General features: G+C 38.2%; 1 protein-coding gene across 1 annotated transcript in view; it reads left to right on the top strand.

Annotated features, from left to right (window-relative positions):
- The window catches only part of ADAMTSL3 (ADAMTS like 3), a 367,745-nt gene that overhangs the window by 194,331 nt on the left and 152,287 nt on the right, over positions 1–21,127 (top strand). The window contains 1 exon segment of the mRNA XM_081230123.1: positions 20,468–20,579. Coding sequence (XP_081086249.1) covers positions 20,468–20,579 — 112 coding nt within the window.

Genomic DNA, 21,127 nt, shown 5'->3' with positions numbered 1-21,127 from the left:
AATGGTCAGTGGCTAAATGCTCCATGTCTTAAACCACGACTGTGCTATTGCTGTCCTTGCAAAGGTGAGCAGAGAAGACAGAGGCCCCCTTCCTTAACCCCCTTTCCTGTTTCCTCAGCAATGTCTCATAATGAGCCCTTGTCCGGACACCTGTCACGAGGTCCCCTCACAAGAATTCTTCTTCCCTTGTAACCACGACTCTGTGTTTCCTCTCTTGGGTACATCGGGAGCATCTTCCTTCACTCAGAGGATATGAAATGTAGTGGCCAATATATTTCCAAGGTGACACAATCTGAAATTCTTCTGATAAAACTATAAATACCTAATACGTGCAAAAAAGGGCATTTCAGTGGATGGTTTTGTCCTATCCCTTTTTGGAAACTTCAAGATGGAAAGGGAAGAAAGAAAAGAGCTCTAATTGCCAGGGATTTCTTTACCTGTGAAAAGACCTGGTGCCTTCAAAAGAACTGTCTGTGTTCCACATTAATTTGTCAAAGAGTGTTTCATTGAGACATCGGTTGTGCCAGCAGAGAAATACCTTTGGAATTAGATGAGAGTTGCAAACTGACTTCTTGTTTGCCTACAGTGTGACCAGCCAAGGGTCGGTCTGGGTGGAGTTGTTGTTTTGAATCTTTGGGTTTTAAATAGTCAACCTTGAAAAAAATCAAGAGATTATAATATTAAAATACCAGTATTTTTACCTGCTTCTTTTTAAAAATGGGAAGATCTGACAACTAGCTTGCATGTTGCCATAGTGATAATTGGCTGCAGCTGGGTAACAGCAGTCTTTTCATTAGGGCACACGTCCTCATTTGCCAGGGTCCACACCAGGCCCTAATGTGTTCCTGACATTGAAGGTGTAAGTGTCAGTTGCCGTTCGTAGACATGCAAGTTGCCATTCCTGGACATGACTTGCCATTCCTAGACGTTGGAATGACTTCTGTGTCAGACCCTTGAAGTGTCAACCCAATGTAATTCTTTGACAGTAGCTTTGTGAAAGGCTTTTGGGGAAGCCAACTGTCATCTCTCTTTCCCTCTATTCTCTCTCATCCATTGTTATACATAAATTCTGGGCTTGGTTTGCTTCTCTTAGGGTTTTCCCATTTGATGCTCAAGTGGTAAAACACACACACACACACACACACACACACACATCCTTTTTTTAAAAATTCTCTTCTCATTCCTACTCAGAAGATCTGTATTCTTCTCAATTTGGAGATATGTGACCAAGTAGGAGACATTAGTACAGTGATGGGATGGGAGAAATAGCCACAAAAGTTAAAATTTTAAGATATTGTTTGGTGAAAGTATTAGCATGGAAAATGTACTGTTTATTGATCCCATGCATGAAAACACATATACACATAAACTGTTGACTTCTACAAGTGTACACATGTATGTATATGAATATGTGTGTATACACTTTTTTAAATTTGAGAGGATACATTCCTAACTGAAAACACTGAGGAAACAATGGCTATTTTAGAGGGGATTGGTGCTTTGGGGGAGTGATCTTAGTTTTACTTACAATATTTTAATACTTAAAATAGTTCTTAAAAAATACAGTCATATATCACATGTGTAATTAAAAATTACTTTACACCTTCTTGCCCCAATTATATATTCACCTCTTAATAGAATGCATTTTAGCAGCATGTTGCCACTGTCTGAAGTTGTACTCAGCCTTCTATTTTCCTGTCTCGGAGTTCTAGTTTTCTCAGATTTAATAAAGAAATCCAGGCTTTAACTTCAATTTCTGGAAAGATTTTGATCTCCCTTGACTGGAAAGGTTTTTTTTTTTAAAGAATATATATATATATAATTTATTTACTTACTTACTTATCAAAGAGGGTGTTACACACAGCTGTCGGACTCATGCATAAATAGAAATTCATTTTTGTGCCTACAGCCATTTTCTTTCATGAACATGGTGTGCTCGGTGGAAGAGAAATTGGCAAAATCAGAGACACTCTGATGAAGCAAGAATGACTCTGATGGTTTTCCCTGCCTTATAAGCTTGTCCAAATATTGTGGGTTTCTAGGAAATATCCTTTTCCATTCATTACTTTTTTTTTTTCTCAGAGCACTGTAGTATTACCCAGCCTGTGTTGTTACTAAGATAAGGAACCCTGCTTCCATTCATCTCTGCTTGGCCCAGGATGCAGTCAAGGGATTGCTGTCCTTTGAGTGGGAGGTTAAAAGTGTGTGTTAGGTCCCTGATGATGGTCAGCCATGTATTTCATTGTATCTCTTTCCATTCCAATCAACCAAGAGCAGCTGAGTTTAAAAAAAGGAAGACCTGGCTTCAACCTGAGAGAGAATGTGAAAACCAGCTCTGCGCCCGAGTGCTAGTTTCGCTCAGCCATGGGTGCACTGAGATATAAAGGCACCCTCTTTTATACCGTTCCTAGATTAGACCTCATTTCATGGACTTTTAATAAATGGACTGTTGAAAACGACTATATTCTGACATAGAGAGTAAAGTATGAAGTCTTCCATGGGATGTTAGAGTCTTTTGTGGTTATTGTGCGGATTCTGAAATCTGGCAACTCACTACACCAATGAGACAAAATTTCTTTTTTCTACTTTTTCAGAAGATATATTTTCATGATTGGACCATTCTTGAAAAGTGCACTTTTTCTTCTTCCCGATGGGTTTCTCACTACACGTTCTGATTTTCCTGAATGATCTGTTTCTCATGGATGACTCTTGTTACTGTGTTACTGAGTCATGGGTATTATTTTCATGAGAGCCCCTGAGGTATTATTTTGCTTCTGCAATATGTGCCTGTTGCCACCAGGGAGCAGTAGAGAGTCTTGAGCCAGTGGTTGATGCTGTATGCTTTGTTGATTGGACTGTAAGAGGCACTATCCATTCAATGAGAGTTTACTGAATATCTGTGAGTAGATACTTGTGCATATCAATTTTCAGTATATGCTTATGAGAATAATCTAGTAAAATAAACTTAAATGGCTTTGAGAAAGACATCTGTTTCTGTGGTTAAGTATTTTGATTATTGCTGGTGACTTTTCCCCTCTTTAAAAAACATGTCCATCTTCAAGGAAAAAAAAGTTTCTCTTCCTCGTGGTCTGAAATCTTCCTCTTTCTCCCATTTGGATACTTTGTGTTTCTGTAGGAAAATGTTTTCTGATTTCTTTTCCCATTAGTTTTCAGCTAGGCAAGCCTCTGTCTCTGGTTTCCTCCAAACACAGCTCCAGATATTTTGTATATTTTCTACCTACAAAGTCTTTCTTTTCTTTCTGGGGAGTTATGATAGCACATCTAACTTATCCAGGGCCGAGAGGATTTGAAACTGCCTGTTTTCCTCTCTCTCAAAGAGAAGATTTCAGCCTTGCAATGTGATGCAGACACTAGCTAAATTCATATGTTCACAGGTGTTTCAAAACACAGCAAGACACAGTTTTTAGAGTCTGTGCATGTGTTAGTTTCCTGAGGCTACTGTAACAAAGCACCATAAACTGGTTGGCTTAAACAACAGATGTTTATGTCTCACAGTGCTGGAGGCTAGAACTCTAAAATCAAGGTGAGGGCAGGTCTGGTTCCTTGTAAGGGCTGTGAGGGACAATTTGTTTCGTGCCTCTCTCCTAGCCTCTTGGATCCTCAGGTTTTCTCCCTTTGTCTTCACACCACCTTCCCTCTGTGCATGTCCACCTCTGAGCCCAAATTTCCCCTTTACATAAGCATGCCAGTCATACTGTGTTGGACCCACTTTAATGACCTCATCTTAACTTGACTAGATCTGCAAAGACCCGATTTCCAGATAAGATCATATTCTGAGGTTCTGTGAGTTAGGACTTAAACATATGTTTTTGGGGATGGATACAATTCAGCCCATAACAGTGTCTAACAGAAGAAAAAATTTACCTATTTCATCGTGCCTCCCAATCAGAATTCCACCTCATTTTAAACATTTGCCATGAATCACAAAGGTAGAAACTGTTGAAATATTACATGATAGTTACTGTAATGTGGTCTGTTGAGGGAAATTTCTTGGTTAAAGCAGTTCAGATACTGTTCTAGTAGTTACCATAATTCACAGCTAAATTATTGGTGTAATATATACACAAATATGAAAAAAAGAGTTTTACAGAAAAATCTATTCCATAAATTTTGGAAATTATTTAGAAGTGGCCAAGTAAGGCAGTTGAGTTTGAATTCATTTTCTTACCATTGTTATAAAATCATTTTCCTAACCAAACAGGAGTAGTATGCACTTGTAAATGTTAATGTAATTTACATTTGTTAATTTCCCTTTTTGCCATTCTGTACTTGACCATCTCCCTTGTCAACGGACCTATTCACCCTGGGGGTTTGAAAGTAGTGGTTAATGATTGGGCTGTTGTTAGCAGGACTGCAAAGAGCATTCATGTTCAACTTTTGATTATTAAGGTAGGATTTTCTTCTTTTTTTTAGTTTAGACTTTTGTCTTGCATGTCAGGCTTATGGAAGGAGATAAGCCTTCTATAAATTGATTTAGTTCCCATAACATTTCAAGGACCAAGTTTGGGGGACTAAATCAAAGTGTTTCTTCTGCAATACAGAGGATGCCTCTACCCCCAGTAAGGCTGAGCTGTGGGCTTAGTGTCCTCAGCGCCCTACACTCAGGAGGAGCATCCACTGTAGGGAGACCCCAGCCAGGATGTGGAGAGTCAGCTTCCTCTGCCTCAGGGCATTGTGGGTAAAAGAAGAAAACTGGGGACAGGAGGGAGGAAGCAAGGCAATGAGACATGGATCATGACAGCAGTCACTCTGCAGAGCAGGGAAGCATATTAAGTAGGTTTCAAAGCTAAAGGCAGAGGAGGAGATTTGCTTCACTTTTCATTTAGAACCCAAGAGGAAATGCCTCCTAGGGTGGCCATCTCCATCCACCACTGGGGGAAGCTACCTTCGAATGAAATTGGCATGAGTGCCGTGAAATGTTTAGTCATAGGTTGCGTCTGAGTTCAGCTCCCCGGAGTCTCCCTCAGCTCCTGTGTGGCATGGAAGGTATCTAGAAAATTCCATGTACTCTTGGCTGGCCAGCCTTGACATGGTGGGGGCAAAATGACCCTGCAGCGAGGGGTAAATGTAGAGTGACCAGACATCCTAGTTTGTTCAGAAAAGACCCAGTTTCCACCTGCAGCCCTGACTTAATTCTTAGAAGCTCCTCCTTTCATCCTCAGAAACGTCCTGGCTTGGACAACAAAGCATCTGGTCTCCTTGGTAAGGGGCTGTGAGCTAGGCCAGGGACTGGGGAGGAGTCCCAGCCACACCACGGAGAAACTGAGCACAAGAGTAATGTGGACTGGGCAGGGCAACAGAGGAGCCCACCCACCCTGGCTGGGGAAGAACACAGCTGAATTCACAGGCACTGAGACTCCCTGTGGGCCTCCCACTGGCCAGAGGGACAAGGGACACAGCTGTGGGCCCAAGGACAGGATGAGGACCTCCAGGCATGGATCCGAGGCCTCTTTCCTTTCCCGCCTTTGTGAGGTCCTACATCAAAGACCACCATAGAGGAGATTGGTCTGGATGAGGGCACAGCAGAAAGCCTGGATGCTTCCCCACCAGAAACAGCGATACCTAAAGAGAACTCTTCAAATGAGTGAACCAGACTGACCTCCTAGGATTGAACTCCATTTAAGCTGTTTTCCCCTCCCTCCCTAGTCAGGAGGGGGCTTGTGAAGAAGATCAGAGCAGTTATAAAGAAAGAAGCTGCATCTTTGCGATCGTCTTCATAGAGTATGAGCACTTGTCCTGATTCTACTGCCCGGTCGCAAAACACAAAAGCAAAAACAAAATCTTGGGGGAGAAAAAGTTCCCTGTAGATTTAATAACTTCATTTTTCTAAAGTTTTTAGGATTGGAGGAAGGGACATTATTATTTAATTTGTAGTTTTTATTTACTTTGAAGAAAGAATCCTTTATCTCCCTTTTTGCCTATTTTGCTCTCTAAAATAATATGATATAATGCCAGCGTTCTTGGAATTGAAGAACAAATATCCAAATATGACTCCTTCCTGGAGTTCGGATTAAAATTCTCTTACAATAGTCAGATATTCTCAGTGGTAGTAACAGGGACTTTTTCCAAGGAAGAATGATAATACTGCATCATGTTTTAATAACATTTAAAGATATTATAATATTAATAGACCTCTAAACAATTGCATTGTCTTTTAAAATGACAATGTGGAGAACTAGAATTGAATGAAGTTTCATCAGTATTATAAATTTAAGCGACGAGTAGTGTGTAGCTTGAGGAAAATATATGGAGTGATTGATTTTTTTTTCAGAATTGTGTTATTACCAAAAAAAAAAAAAGGACAGAGGACCTGAATAGACAGTTTTCCAAAGACATACAAATGGCCAACAAGTACATGAAAATGTGCCCAACATCACTAATCATCAGGGAAATGCAAATCAAAACCACAATGAGTTATCACCTCACACCTGTTAGCATGGCTATTATCAAAAAGACAGCAATATGGGTGGGCCTATGAGGAAATTATGCTAAGTGAAATAAGTCAGAGAAAGACAAATACTGTATGATTTCACTTACATGTGGAATCTAAAAATAATCGAAACTCACAGGTACAGAGAACAGATTGGTGGTTGCCAGAGGCAGGAAGAGGGTGGGGCAGGTGAAATGGGTGAAGGGAGTCAAAAGGTACAGATTTCTAGTTACAAGATAAATAAGTTCTGGGGATGTAATGTATATTTTAGTGACTAAAGTTAACAATACTCTTGTATATTTGAAAGTTGCAAAGAGAGTTATCTGAGACACCTGTGGGAGGGAGGAACCTTGGAGCAAAATTAAGCCTCTGGCAGAAAGGGAAAGGGAAATGGATATTGGTAAGCAAGTAAATGCATCTGCAACAATAAGGATTATTTCTTTCTGTAAAACATCTGGGCTTAATGCCTTTTCTTTCCCTCCCTCCCTCCCTCCCTCCTTTCCTCCATCCCTCCCTCCTTTCCTCCCTTCTTCCCATCCTTCCTTCTATTTCTTTTTGGTGGCAATGAACAAGACTTAGAAAAACATTTCAGTACCTCTTATGTTTATTGATTTATTTAGAGTTCTATTTCTGAGTCAATCTTGCAATTTATTATTTTCTCAAAAAGTGTCTAATTCATCTAATTTTTCAAACTTAACTTTTCAAAAGTAATCATAGCATTCCTTTATCACTAAAAACAAACACAACAACAACAACAACAACAACAACAACAGACTCAACAGTACCTATGTCTCTTTCATTCCTAAACTTGTTCATTGGCTCCTCGTCTAATTTTTGTTTTGTTCAAACCATCCAAAGATTTGTCTCTGAGACATTTAAGAACTAGATTCGAGGCTTGGTAACTCTCAGAGTTCATTAAAAAATTCTATTTATGTAAATTTTAATTTTTGTTTCCTTTATCTTTACATGGTTTTATTTTGGTATTGTGTTTTTAACTTCTAGAGCTAAATTCTTTTTTTTTTTTTTTTTTTTTTTTGTGGTACGCGGGCCTCTCACCGTTGTGGCCTCTCCCGTTGCAGAGCACAGGCTCCGGATGTGCAGGCTCAGCAGCCATGGCTCACGGGCCTAGCTGCTCTGCGGCATGTGGGATCTTCCCGGACCGGGGCACGAACCCGTGTCCCCTGCATCGGCAGGCGGACTCTCAACCACTGCGCCACCAGAGAAGCCCTAGAGCTAAATTCTTAATTCATTTTATTTTCAATTTTTGTTCTCCATTAAATGTATTTAGGGCTATCAGTTTCCTCATACAGAAGTTCTTCATTTTGTTGTGATGTAGGTTGTTAATTTTAAACTTTATGTGTAAGCTATTTGTATCCTGGCTAAAAAATCTTTGCCTTATTTAGGATCAAAAATATTCTCGTATGTTTTCGTCTGGAAATCTTACTCTTCTACCTTTCATACTAAGAGCTATAATCCAACTAGAATTGATACTTGTATATGTTGTGAAGTGGGATCAATATCTTTTTCCCATGGCTATGCAATTGACCCAAAACCATTAGGTGAAAAGACAATCCCTTCCTCATTTCTCTTAAATCCTAAACTATATATGTGTGGGTCTATTTCTGCACTCTGTTCTGTTTCATTGACCTGTTTGCACCAATACCATTGTGACTTAATTACTGTAGCATTAAAATAAGTCTTGATGTCTGGTAGTGTTAAGTACTTCAGCTTTGTTCTTGAAGATTATCTTTGATATTCTTGACTCCTTCCATTTCCATATCAATTTTGAAATATGCTTCTAAATTTTTATAAAATTCTGCTGATTTTGATTGGAATTGCATTGAATTTGTAGGTCAAATTGGAGAAAATTGACTTTCCAATATCAAGTCTTCCAATCCATAAATATGGTATATTCATACCTTTGTTTAGTTCTTTTAAAATTCTTCTCAATGTTTATAATTTTCAATGTATATGATTTGCATATCTTTTGTTAAATTAATTCCCAAATGTTTGTTATTTTGATGTTATTGTAAATGTTTTAAAATTTTTTTCTGTTTGTTTTCTGCTGGAGTATGAAAATCGAATTGATTTTTGTATATTGACATTATATTCTCACTATATTCACTTGCTAATACTAATAGTTTGTGAATTCTCTTGGATTATATACATACACAGTTATGACACCTGCAAATAATGAGTTCTGTTTCTTTTTTCCAATTATTCTATGCTTTTAAAATTTTTTCTTGCTATATTCCATTACTTAGGACATCTAGTATAATGCTGAATAGAAGTAATGATGGCAGCTGTGCTTGTCATGCTTCTCACTTTCAGGACAAGGATCTCTATAATTCCCCAATTGCGTATGATGTTTTCTATAAATTTCTTGTAGGTGTTTTTATCTGATGAAATAAATTTTTTCCTAGTTTGCATCATTAACATATATAAGCATGGAATTTTATTAGATGCCTTTTTGCATTTTTTGAAGTGATCATATTTTTTTCCTTTTAATATAGTGAATTACATTGATTTTCAGATGTTAAACCAATCTTACCTTCCTTTAATAAACCTCACTTGGTCATTATTATTTTTTATTAGAATTTATTATTAGTATTTACTTATAAGTATTTATTTTATTATTAATAAAAAGGATTTTCCTTTTATATATCATGAGGTATGATTTTTTAAATTTCAATTTTATTTTATTTATTTTCTTATTAGTTCTTTTTAGGTTCTTATTAGCTATTTTTTAAAATAAATATTAATGTATATATGTCAATCCCAATCTCCCAATTCATCACACCACCACACACACCACGCCCCACTGCCCCCACTTTCCCCTCTTAGTGTCCATACGTTTGTTCTCTACATCTGTGTCTCTATTTCTGCCTTGCAAACCAGTTCATCTGTACCATTTGTCTAGATTCCAAATATATGCGTTGTTTTCTCTTTCTGACAAACTTCACTCCGTATGACAGTCTCTAGGTCCATCCACATCTCCACAAATGACCCAATCTTGTTCCTTTTTATGGCAGAGTAATATTCCATTGTATATATGTACCACATCTTCTTTATTCATTCGTCTGTTGATGGGCATTTAGGTTGCTTCCATGACCTGGCTATTGTAAATAGTGCCGCAGTGAACATTGGAGTGCATGTGTCTTTTTGAATTATGGTTTTCTCTGGGTATATGCCCAGTAGTGGGATTGCTGGGTCATATGGTAATTGTACTTTTAGTTTTTTAAGGAACCTCCATACTGTTCTCCATAGTGGCAGTATCAATTTACATTCCCACCAACCGTGCAAGAGGGTTCCCTTTTCTCCACACCCTCTCTAGCATTTATTGTTTGTAGATTTTCTGATGATGCCCATTCTAACTGGTGTGAGGTGATACCTCATTGTAGTTTTGATTTGCATTTCTCAAATAATTAGTGATGTTGAGCATCTTTTCATGTGCCTCTTGGCCATCTTTATGTCTTCTTTGGAGAAATGTCTATTTAGGTCTTCTGCCCATTTTTGGATTGGGTTGTTTGTTTTTTTAATATTGAGCTGCATGAGCTGTATATATTTTGGAGATTAATCCTTTGTCCGTTGATTTGTTTGCCAATATATTCTCCCATGCTAAGGGTTGTCTTTTCGTCTTGTTTATGGTTTCCATTACTGTGCAAAAGCTTTGAAGTTTCATTAGGTCCCATTTGTTTATTTTTGCTTTTATTTCCATTACTCTAGGAGGTGGGTCAAAAAAGATCTTGCTGTGATTTATGTCAAAGAGTGTTCTTCCTATGTTTTCCTCTAAGAGTTTTATAGTGTCCGGTCTTACATTTAGGCCTCTAATCTATTTTGAGTTTATTTTTGTGTATAGTGTTAGGGAGTGTTCTAATTACATTCTTTTACAAATAGCAGTCCAGTTTTTCCAGCACCACCTATTGAAGAGACTGTCTTTTCTCCACTGTATATCCTTGCCTCTTTTGTTATAGATTAGTTGACCATAGGTGGGTGGGTTTATCTCTGGGCTTTCTACCCTGTTCCATTAATCTATATTTCTGTTTTTGTGCCAGTACCATATTGTTTTGATGAGTGTCACTTTGTAGTATAGTCTGAAGTCAGGGAGCCTGATTCCTCCAGCTCTGTTTTCTCCCCTCAAGATTGCTTTGGCTATTCGGGGTCTTTTGTGTCTCCATACAAATTTTAAGATTTTTTGTTCTGGTTCTGTGAAAAATGCCATGGGTAATTGGATAGGGATTGCAGTGAAGCTGTAGATTGCTTTGGGTAGTGTAGTCATTTTCACAATATTGATTCTTCCAGTCCAAGAACATGTTATATCTCTCCATCTGTTTTTGTGTCATCTTTGATTTCTTTCATCAGTGTCTTATAGTTTTCTGAATACAGGTCTTTTACCTCCTTAGGTAGGTTTATTCCTAGGTATTTTATTCTTTTTGTTGCAATGGCGAATGGGATTGTTTCCTTCATTTCTCTTTCTGATCTTTCTTTGTTAGTGTATAGGAATGCAAGAGATTTCTGTGCATTAATTTTGTATCCTGAAACTTTACCAAATTCATTGATTAGCTCTAGTAGTTTTCTGGTGGCATCTTTAGGATTCTCTATGTATAGTAGCATATCATCTGCAAACAGTGACTGTTTTACTTCTTCTTTTCTAATTTGTATTTCTTTTATTTCTTTTTCTTCTCTGACTGCTGTGGCTAGGACTTCCAAAGCTATGTTGCATAAGAGTGGTGAGAGTGGACATCCTTGTCTTGTTCCTGGTCTAGAGGAAATGCTTTCAGTTTTTCACCATTGAGAATGATGTTTGCTCTGGGTTTGTCATATATGGCCTTTATTATGTTGAGGTAGGTAGGTTCCCTCTATGCCCACTTTCTGGAGAGTTTTTATCCTAAATGGGTGTTTTGTCAAAACTTTTTGTCAAAAGCTTTTTCTGCATCTATTGAGATGATCATATGGTTTTTATTTTTCAATTTGTTAATATGGTGTATCACATTGATTGTTTTGCATATATCGAAGAATCCTTGCATCCCTGGGATAAATCCCACTTGATCATGATGTATGATCCTTTTAATGTGTTGTTGGATTCTGTTTGCTAGTATTTTGTTGAGGATTTTTGCATCTATATTCATCAGTGATATTGGTCTGTAATTTTCTTTTTTTGTAGTATCTCTGTCTGGTTTTGGTATCAGGGTGATGGTGGCCTCGTTGAATGAGTTTGGGAGTGTTCCTTCCTCTGCAGTTTTTTGAAAGAGTTTGAGAGGGATGGGTGTTAACTCTTCTCTAAATGTTCATTAGAATACACCTGTGAAGCCCTCTGGCCCTGGACTTCTGTTTTTTGGAAGATTTTTAATCACAGTTTAATTTCATTACTTGTGATTGGTCTGTTCATATTTTCTATTTCTTCTTGGTTCAGTCTTGGAAGGTTATACCTTTCTAAGAATTTGTCCATTTCTTCCAGGTTGTCCATTTAATTGGCATAGAGTTGCTTATAGTAGTCTTTTATGATGCTTTGTATTTCTGTGGTGTCTGTTGTAACTTCTCCTTTTTCATTTCTAATTTTATTGATTTTAGTCCTCTCCCTCTTTTTATTGATGAGTCTGGCTAAAGGTTTATCAATTTTGTTTATCTTCTCAAGGAGTCAGCTTTTAGTTTTATTGATCTTTGCTATTGTTTTCTTTGTTTCTATTTCATTTATTTCTGCTCTGATCTTTTTGATTTCTTTTCTTCTGCTAACTTTGGGTTTTGTTTGTTCTTCTTTCTCAAGTTACTTTAGGTGTAAGGTAAGATTGTTTATTTGAGATGTCTCTTTTTTCTTAAGGTAAGATTGTATTGCTATAAACTTCCCTCTTAGAACTGCTTTTGCTGCATCCTATAGGTTTTGGATCATCGTGTTCTCATTGTCATTTGTCTTTAGGTATTTTTTGATTTCCTCTTTGATTTCTTCAGTGATCTCTTGGTTATTTAGTAACGTTTTGTTTAGCCTCCGTGTGTTTGTGTTTTTTACTTTACTTTTTTTTCCCTGTAATAGATTTCTAATCTCATAGCATTGTGGTTGGAAAAGATGCTTGATATGATTTCAATTTTCTTAAATTTACTGAGGCTTGATTTGTGACCCAAGATGTGGTCTGTACTGGAGGATGTTCTGTGTGCATTTGAGAGGAAAGTGTAATCTGCTGTTTTTGGATGGAATGTCCTATAAATATCAATTAAATCTGTCTGGTCTATTGTGTCATTTAAAGCTTTTGTTTCCTTATTAATTTTCTGTCTGGATGATCTGTCCATTGATGTAAGTGAGGTGTTAAAGCCCCCCACTATTATTGTGTTACTGTTGATTTCCTCTTTTATAGCTGTTAGCATTTGCCTTATGTATTGAGGTGCTCCTATGTTGGGTGCATATATATTTATAATTTTATAATATATTTTTATAATATAATTATATATAAGTATAATTTATAATCTAAATTAAACTGTAATTTTATAATATATCTTCTTCTTGGATTGATCCCTTGATCATTATGTAATGTCCTTCCTTGTCTCTTGTAACATTCTTTATTTTTATTTTTTATTTTTATTTATTTATTTTTTTTGTGGTACGCAGGCCTCTCACCATTGTGGCCTCTCCCATTGTGGAGGACAGGCTCCGGATGCCCAGGCTCAGCAGCCATGGCTCAGAGGCCCAGCTGCTCCGCGGCATGTGGGATCTTCCTGGACCGGGGCACGAACCCGTGTCCCCTGCATCGGCAGGCGGACTCTCAACCACTGCACCACCAGGGAAGCCCAAGATTCTTTATTTTAAAGTCTATTTTATCTGATATGAGTATTGCTACTCCAGCTTTCTTTTGACTTCCATTTTCAGGGAATATCTTTTTCCATCCCCTCACTTTCAGCCTGTATGTGTCTGTAGGTCTGACATGGGTCTCTTGTAGACAACATATATGTGGGTCTTTCTTACGTATCTGTGCAGCAAACCTGTGTCTCTTGGTTGGAGCACTTAATCCATTCACATTTAAGGTAATTATTGATATGTATGTTCCTATTACCATTTTCTTAATTGGTTTGGGTTTCTTTTTGTAGATCCTTTTCTTCTCTTGTGTTTCCCACTTAAGAGACGTTCCTTTAGCATTTGTTGTAGAGCTGGTTTGGTGGTGCTGAATTCTCTTAGCTTTTGCTTGTCTGTAAAGCTTTTTTGATTTCTCCATCGAATCTGAATGAGATCCTTGCCAGACAGAGTAATCTTGGTTGTAGGTTCTTCCGTTCATCACTTTAATATATCATGCCACTCCCTTCTGGCTTGTTGAGTTTCCGCTGAGAAATCAGCTGTTAACCTTATGCAAGTTCCCTTGCATGTTATTTGTCATTTTCCCCTTGCTGCTTTTAATAATTTTTCTTTGTCTTTAATTTTTGCCAATTTTGATTACTATGTGTCTTGGCATGTTTCTCCTTGGGTTTGTCCTGCCTGGGACTCTCTATGCTTCTTGGACTTGGGTGGCTATTTCCTTTCCCATATTAGGGAATTTTCGACTGTAATCTCTTCAAATATTTTCTAGGATCCTTTCTCTCTCTTCTCCTTCTGGGACCCCTATAATGTGAATGTTGGTACATTTAATGTTGTCCCAGAAGTCTCTTAGGCTGTCTTCATTTCTTTTCATTCTTTTTTCTTTATTCTGTTCTGTGGCAGTGATTTCCACCATTCTGTCTTCCAGGTCACTTATCCGTTCTTCTGCCTCAGTTATTCTGCTATTGATTCCTTCTAGTGTAGTTTTCATTTCAGTTATTGTATTGTTCATCTCTGTTTGTTTGTTCTTTAATTCTTCTAGGTCTTTGTTAAATATTTCTTGCATCTTCTCGATCTTTGCCTCCATTCTTTTTCCGAGGTCCTGGATCATCTTCACTATCATTATTCTGAATTCTTTTTCTGGAAGGTTGCCTATCTCCACTTGATTTAGTTGTTTTTCTGGGATTTTATCTTGTTCCTTCATCTGGTACGTAGTCCTCTGCCTTTTCATTTTGTCTGCCTTTCTGTGAATGTGGTTTTCGTTTACAGGCTGCAGGCTTGTAGTTCTTGTTTCTGCTGTCTGCCCTCTGGTGGATGAGGCTATCTAAGAGGCTTATGCAACCTTCCTGATGGGAGGGACTGGTGGTGGGTAGAGCTGGGTGTTGCTCTGGTGAGCAGAGCTCAGTAAAACTGTAATCCACTTGTCTGCTGATGGGTGGGGCTGGGTTTCCTCCCTGTTGGTTGTTTGGCCTGAGGTGACCCAGCACTGGAGGCTACAGCTCTTTGGTGTGACCAATGGTGGACTCTGGGAGGGCTCACACCAAGGAGTACTTCACAGAACTTCTGCTGCCAGTGTTCTTGTTCCGAGGTGAGCCACAGCCACACCCTGCCTCTGCAGGAGAACCTCCAACACTAGCAGGTAGGTTTGGTTCAGTTTCCTATGGGGTCACTGCTCCTTCTACCTGGGTCCTGATGTGTACACTACTTTGTGTGTGCCCTCCAAGAGTGGAGTCTCTGTTTCCCCCAGTCCTGTCGAAGTCCTGCACTTAAATCCCACTAGCCTTCACAGTCTGATTCTCTGGGAATTCCTCCTCCCATTGCTGGACCCCCAGGTTGGGAAGCCTGACGTGGGGCTCAGAACCTTCACTCCAGTGGGTGGACTTCTGTGGTATAAGTGTTCTCCAGTTTGTGAGTCACCCACCCAGTGGTTATGGGATTTGATTTTATTGTGATTGTGCCCCTCCTACCATCTCACTGTTTCTTCTCCTTTGTCTTTGGATGTGGGGTATCTTTTTTGGTGAGTTCCAGTGTCTTCCTATCGATGACTGTTCAGCAGTTAGTTGTGATTCTGATGCTCTCGCAAGAGGGAGTTAGCACACGTCCTTCTACTCTGCCATCTTGAACCTCTGTTGTTCCCTTTCCCAATGATTTTAAATTATTTTATTTATGATTCTTTTTCGGTATTTGTTTCCAGGAGAGGTTTTTGTTTTTGGGGTTGTTTTTTTCCTGTAGTGTCTTTTTTGGGTCTTGGTATTAATTTTACACTAGGTTTATAAAAGAAGTTGAGAAGTATTTCCTCTGTTCTTATTTTCTGTAACAGTTTGTGTGAGATTGCTATTACTTGACTAGTCAGATGTTTTATTCCCTTATGTGTCAGTTTTGTTTCAAAGAATTTGTCTATTTCAACTAGCTTTTTGAAAGTTATTGGCATAGATTTTTTTATAGTATTGTCTTATTTCTTCATTGTGTGGAGAATCTGTAGCGAGTCTTCTTTCTCATTCCTAATTTTGATTATTTGTCCCTATTCTTTTTTTTCCTTAATCAGTCATGTTGGAGGTCTATCAGTTTTATGAGACTTTTCACAGAAACACCTTTTAGCTTTATAAACCACTTTAAAGTAGTTTCATTCTCATATCATTAATGTTTGCTCTTATCTTTATTGTTACCATCTCTCTACTTTCTCCAGATTCAATATGTTATTCTTCTTCTAACCTTTTTTTATATAAATTTATTTACTTATTTATTTATTTTTGGCTGCATGGGGTCTTCATTGCTGCACCCGGGCTTTCTCTAGTTGCGGCGAGTGGGGGCTACTCTTCATTGCAGTGCGTGGGCTTCTCATTGCGGTGGCTTCTCTTGTTGTGGAGCATGGGCTCTAGGTGCACATGCTTCAGTAGTTGTGGCAGGGAGGCCCAGTAGTTGTGGCTTGCAGGCTCTAGAGTGCACACTCAGTAGTTGTGGCGCATGGGCTTAGTTGCTCCGTGGTATGTGGGATCTGCCTGGACCAGCGATCTAACATTGGCATTGCCAATGCCAATCCCCTGCATTGGCAGGTGGATTCTTAACCACTGCACCACCAGGGAAGTCCTTTTCTAACTTTTGGGGATGGCTGTTTAGATCAGTGATTTTCATCCAGTTTTTCCATAACATATGCTTTTAACTCTATAAATTTCTCTCAAAGTATGCTTTAGATTTTGTTCCACAAAGTTTGATGTGAAATCTTTTTCTTCATCATTCAGTTAAGTTGCATTGTAATTTCCATAGTGATATATATGATATAGTGATATAGTGACTTATAGAATATTTAGAAGTGTAGCATCCAAGTATGTGGGAATTTTTAAGTAATCTCATCATTTTATACCTTAATTCTACTATAGTCAAATAATGTTATATTATTTTAATGTTTTGAAATTTGTTAAAACTTAATTGTGGCTCAGAATGTAGCAAATTTTGGAAGACTATGATATGTAGTCTTCTGATGTTGGACACAATGTTCTACATATGTCAATTAGGTCATATTTATTAATGGTTTTATGCAAAATTATAACCTTACTGATTTTTGTCTGCTTATTCTGTTAGTTACCACCTGGTAAAACTATCACTATGACTATGCATTTGTCTATATTTTTTCTGTTTCTTGTCAATTTTTGAATTATATATTTTGAGGCTAGGTGGTTAGGTACACTCACATTTAGAATCATTACCTCTTCTAATGACTTGACCTCTTTATCATTGTGAAACTATTTTCTTTCAGCACTTTGAAGGTATTGTCTCATTGTCTTCTGGCTTCCATTTATTCTGTTGAGAATTCAGCTGTCAGTCTTATTTTTGTTCCTTAGAAGGTAATGTGTCTTTTTTCTTTGCCTGCTTTCAAGTGTTTTCTCTTTGTTTTTGATTTTCATCAATTTGACTCTGATATAATTAATAACTTTCTTCTGCTTGAGGTTCCTGGTGCTTCATGAATCTGTAGCTTGATATCCATCATCAGTTTTGGAAGATTTTCTCATTTATTACCTCTTCAGATATAGCTTCTATCTTATTCTCTTTGTTCTCTTTTTCTGGGACTACAATTATACCTTTTTCTCAAATGTCTAATTTCCATTTTCTTTTTATCTGTCAGTTTGCTAATTCTCTGAATAGGTGTATATAATCCAGAAGTCAGCAGATTATGACCAGCAAGCTGACCAACTGTCTTTGTAAATGAAGTTCACAGCTACCCCCATTTATTTATATATTACTTGTGGCTGCTTTTGCATTACACCAGCAAAGTTGAATAATTGCAACTGAGATAACATGGCCTGAAAACTCACTTTTACTATCCGGTTCTTTAAGATAATATTTGCTGAACCCCAGTCTAGTCTACTAAGTCTACTCATTGAGAGAATTATTTAAATTATTTTGCTTTTTATTTGTACAATCACATTTTATTTTTGTTACAGTTTCTTTGTTTCTGGTGAAATTCTCCATCTTGTCATTTAGTCACAGTATCTTTGTCTAAGTGTTCTTAAAAACAGAGCCTGAGGCGAAAGCTATGTGCTAACACATGTTTTTTGACCATGGGAATAGAATGAGGTGTTGCTAGGCCCTCAAGCCGGGAAACAAGACATGAAGCCAAGGCCAGAGTTATAGGAAATGGTAGTGGTATACTTACATTTTTAAGTTTCTATCAGTTAATGCCCATATCTGGATTTCCTATTTTTCTGATTATATGTCTATTTGCTCACCTTTTCGGTTGGTGTTAAATTTTATCTTTGTTGTATATCTAGGGTTAAAGTTTTGCTGCATATAGTAGAGGAAAGATTATAGATAGCATTTGAGACTGGATTAATTATTGCTTCTAGAAGACAGGTTAGCAGCTAATCACCTTCATCCATGGGACTGAAATAATTTGAATCTGGGCATCATTCCCTTTGAAAACTGGAATATTTCCAGTATTTTTTTTTGGCTGCGTTGGGTCTTCGTTGCTGCACGCGGCCTTTCTCTAGTTGTGGTGAGTGGGGGCTACTCTTCGTTGCAGTGTGCGGGCTTCTCACTGCAGTAGCTTATCTTGTGGTGGAGCACAGGCTCTAGGCACGCAGGCTTCAGTAGTTGCAGCATGTGGGCTCAGTAGTTGCTGCACATGGGCCGTAGAGCACATGGCCTTCAGTAGTTGTGGTGCATGGGCTCAGTAGTTGTGGCTCATGGGCTTTAGAGCACAGGCTCAGTAGTTGTGGTATACAGGCTTAGTTGCTCCGTGGCAAATGGGATCTTCCCAGACCAGGGCTTGAACCCGTGTCCCCTGCATTGGCAGGCAGATTCTTAACTGCTGCGCCACCAGGGAAGTCCTTTCCAGTCTACTCTTATTCCTAGGATACAGCTTTCTGGGGTCCCAGCTGAGAGCCTGGGCTGTTTACCAAGACTCCTCACCTTGGCGGGCCTGGAGCTCCAGGTTTTGCTGCCTCAGCCACTTGAGTCTGATGACAGGCCTGCTCAGCTTCTCAGCTGCTCAGTCACCACTTGTAAAATAGAAAATGTCTTGAGCAGAAAGGTGGTACTAAAGGTGGTACCAAATGTTATGCTCACACGTCTGGGCTTCCTTTGTGTCTGTGATATTGGCCCTGCACATCCTCACTACTATGGTAGTTTTCTGATGCCTTCAAATACATTAAAAAGTATTTTATGCAGCATTTTTACTTATTCTCAGTGGGAGGATTCATCAGAAACAAACCGTTCTTCCGTAGCCAGAAGCAAAACTACTTAGAAGTCTTTTCTGTGCTATCCTCATCCCATCACTGTAACCCTGCCCCTCCCTCCCTCCACACACATCTTGTGTCTGGAATTTTTCACCATTTTATAATTGTATAATTTCTTTTTACCGTTTTATAATTAAATACATCAAAGTTTTCTTTTTTGGTCAACCCTTATTTAGATTTACTAATAAACTTTACTGATTTATTTCATCATTACTGCTTCTTACATCTCACTACTTTCTTGTGGATTTATATTACTTCTTTTTCAGTATATCCTTTCATAGTTTTTTTTTTTTTCCTAGTGAGAGTTTCTGAGTGGTAAAGTTTCTGTCATTTTGTGTCTGAGAAAAACTTTATTTCACTGATTACTGATTGATAATTTGATCATAGATTGTTTATAAGTTGACAGTTGATTAGCAATGAATAATTTGGTTGTAGAATTCTAGATTAAAAATTATTGTCCCTCATCACTTTGAAGGTATGCTTTTGTTTTCTTGCATCCATTATTGCCTGTGAGAAATCTGATGCCATTCTGATTCTCACTCCTTTGTAGGGAATCATTTTTTTTCTTTCTGATAACTTTCAGAATTTCTCTTTGTCCTTGTTGTTGTATTCTTTACAATGTCTGCTCAGAACTTTATGAATATTTTTAGACTGAGTACTTCTGTTTTTCTTAAGGTCTAGGAAATTCTCAACAATGATGTAATCAAATATCACCTTTTCATTATTTTTTCTATTCTTTCTCTTGAACTCCATGTGATGCTGGCATTTCTGGATCTATCTCCCACAGCTTAACCTTTGTTTTCCCTCTCTTTTTCTCTTTGTGTTGTGTTCTGGGACTTTTCCTCAATTCATTCATTTGTTCAATCACGAGGGAAGGAAAAAAAAAGTAGGGAGAGGACTTGCTGCCTGAGTAAAATATCCTGAAAGTAAACTTACCTCCGTCTATAACTGCTTGCTCACTCTCAGTGGTGCCCCTCCTCTATTTTAATTAGATACTGGAAGGCTTCTATGCAAACACCATGGATTTGTGCACATTTGAGTTTCTATAGTTGTGCTTTCAGAAGGATCTGCTTAAAGATGCTTAAAGATATTGTTATTATAAATGTAAGAATCGCAGTTTGTGCCATGTTGTAAGCAAACCCAGATTACATTTCCTGTCTCATTTCCTGTTCTCATGGAAATTAAAATCAAATGTATCGGGAAGAAAAATAAAACTTAAATAAATAAACTAAAAATACACCTACATGTTTGTGAACTCATTCACAGGCATAGAATTATCTGGAAAAATGACTCCGAGGAGCTTGGTCAGAGATCTTCTGAGATCCCATCTGTGACAAATCTAATCGAAATGCTGTAACATCTTAAAATTCTGGGAATCTTCATGTACCAGAGTTTATTGTGATAGACGTGTTTGTCTACGTAGGTGACTTGTGTTCACCTGATGTTGAAAGATGTTAAAGGCACTAGCTCCTTGCATGCGAATATGTTATCAAAGTTGTCTCTGTCCAGACCAGGTACACTGCGGCCAAGGACAGCGTGGTCCAGTTCTTCTTTTACCAGCCAATCAGTCATCAGTGGAGACAAACTGACTTCTTTCCCTGCACTGTGACATGTGGAGGAGGTGAGGCACAGACTTTGTTCATGAATATTTAGAGCTCAGAGTTAGAAATGACACGTTTGCTTTTTTGAAGCTGACTTTAAAGTTAGCGTGGTACTACCAAATGTAAAATAGATAGCTAGTGGGAAGCAGCCGCATAGCACAGGGAGATCAGCTCCGTGCTTTGTGACCACCTAGAGGGGTGGGATAGGGAGGGTGGGAGGGAGGGAGACGCAAGAGGGAGGGGATATGAGGATATATGTATACATATGGCTGACTCACTTTGTTATCCAGCAGAAACTAACACAACATTGTAAAGCAATTATACTCCAATAAAGATGTTAAAAAAAATTAGCATGGTAATTAGAGATGTGTAACCACACAGCATCTTACTCAGTGGCCTGGAATGCAGGGGTTTTAATGAATGTGCGTTTGTTTTATTCTTGAACATAGGTGAAAACTGGATTTAGAAAACACCCTTTACTTTGGGCAAAGAGCTGGAAACATGTTTGCATGTCTCTCATGGACTCCAAAATAAAAGCCAAGAGATAGGGGGGATTTTTAATTCTTAC

Source organism: Mesoplodon bidens (genome assembly GCF_964165515.1).
Source record: "Mesoplodon bidens genome assembly, chromosome: 3".
NCBI lineage: Eukaryota > Metazoa > Chordata > Mammalia > Artiodactyla > Ziphiidae > Mesoplodon > Mesoplodon bidens.
The sequence above is the reverse complement of the archived record's forward strand: the minus strand, read 5'-3'. Positions and strand labels throughout refer to the sequence as shown.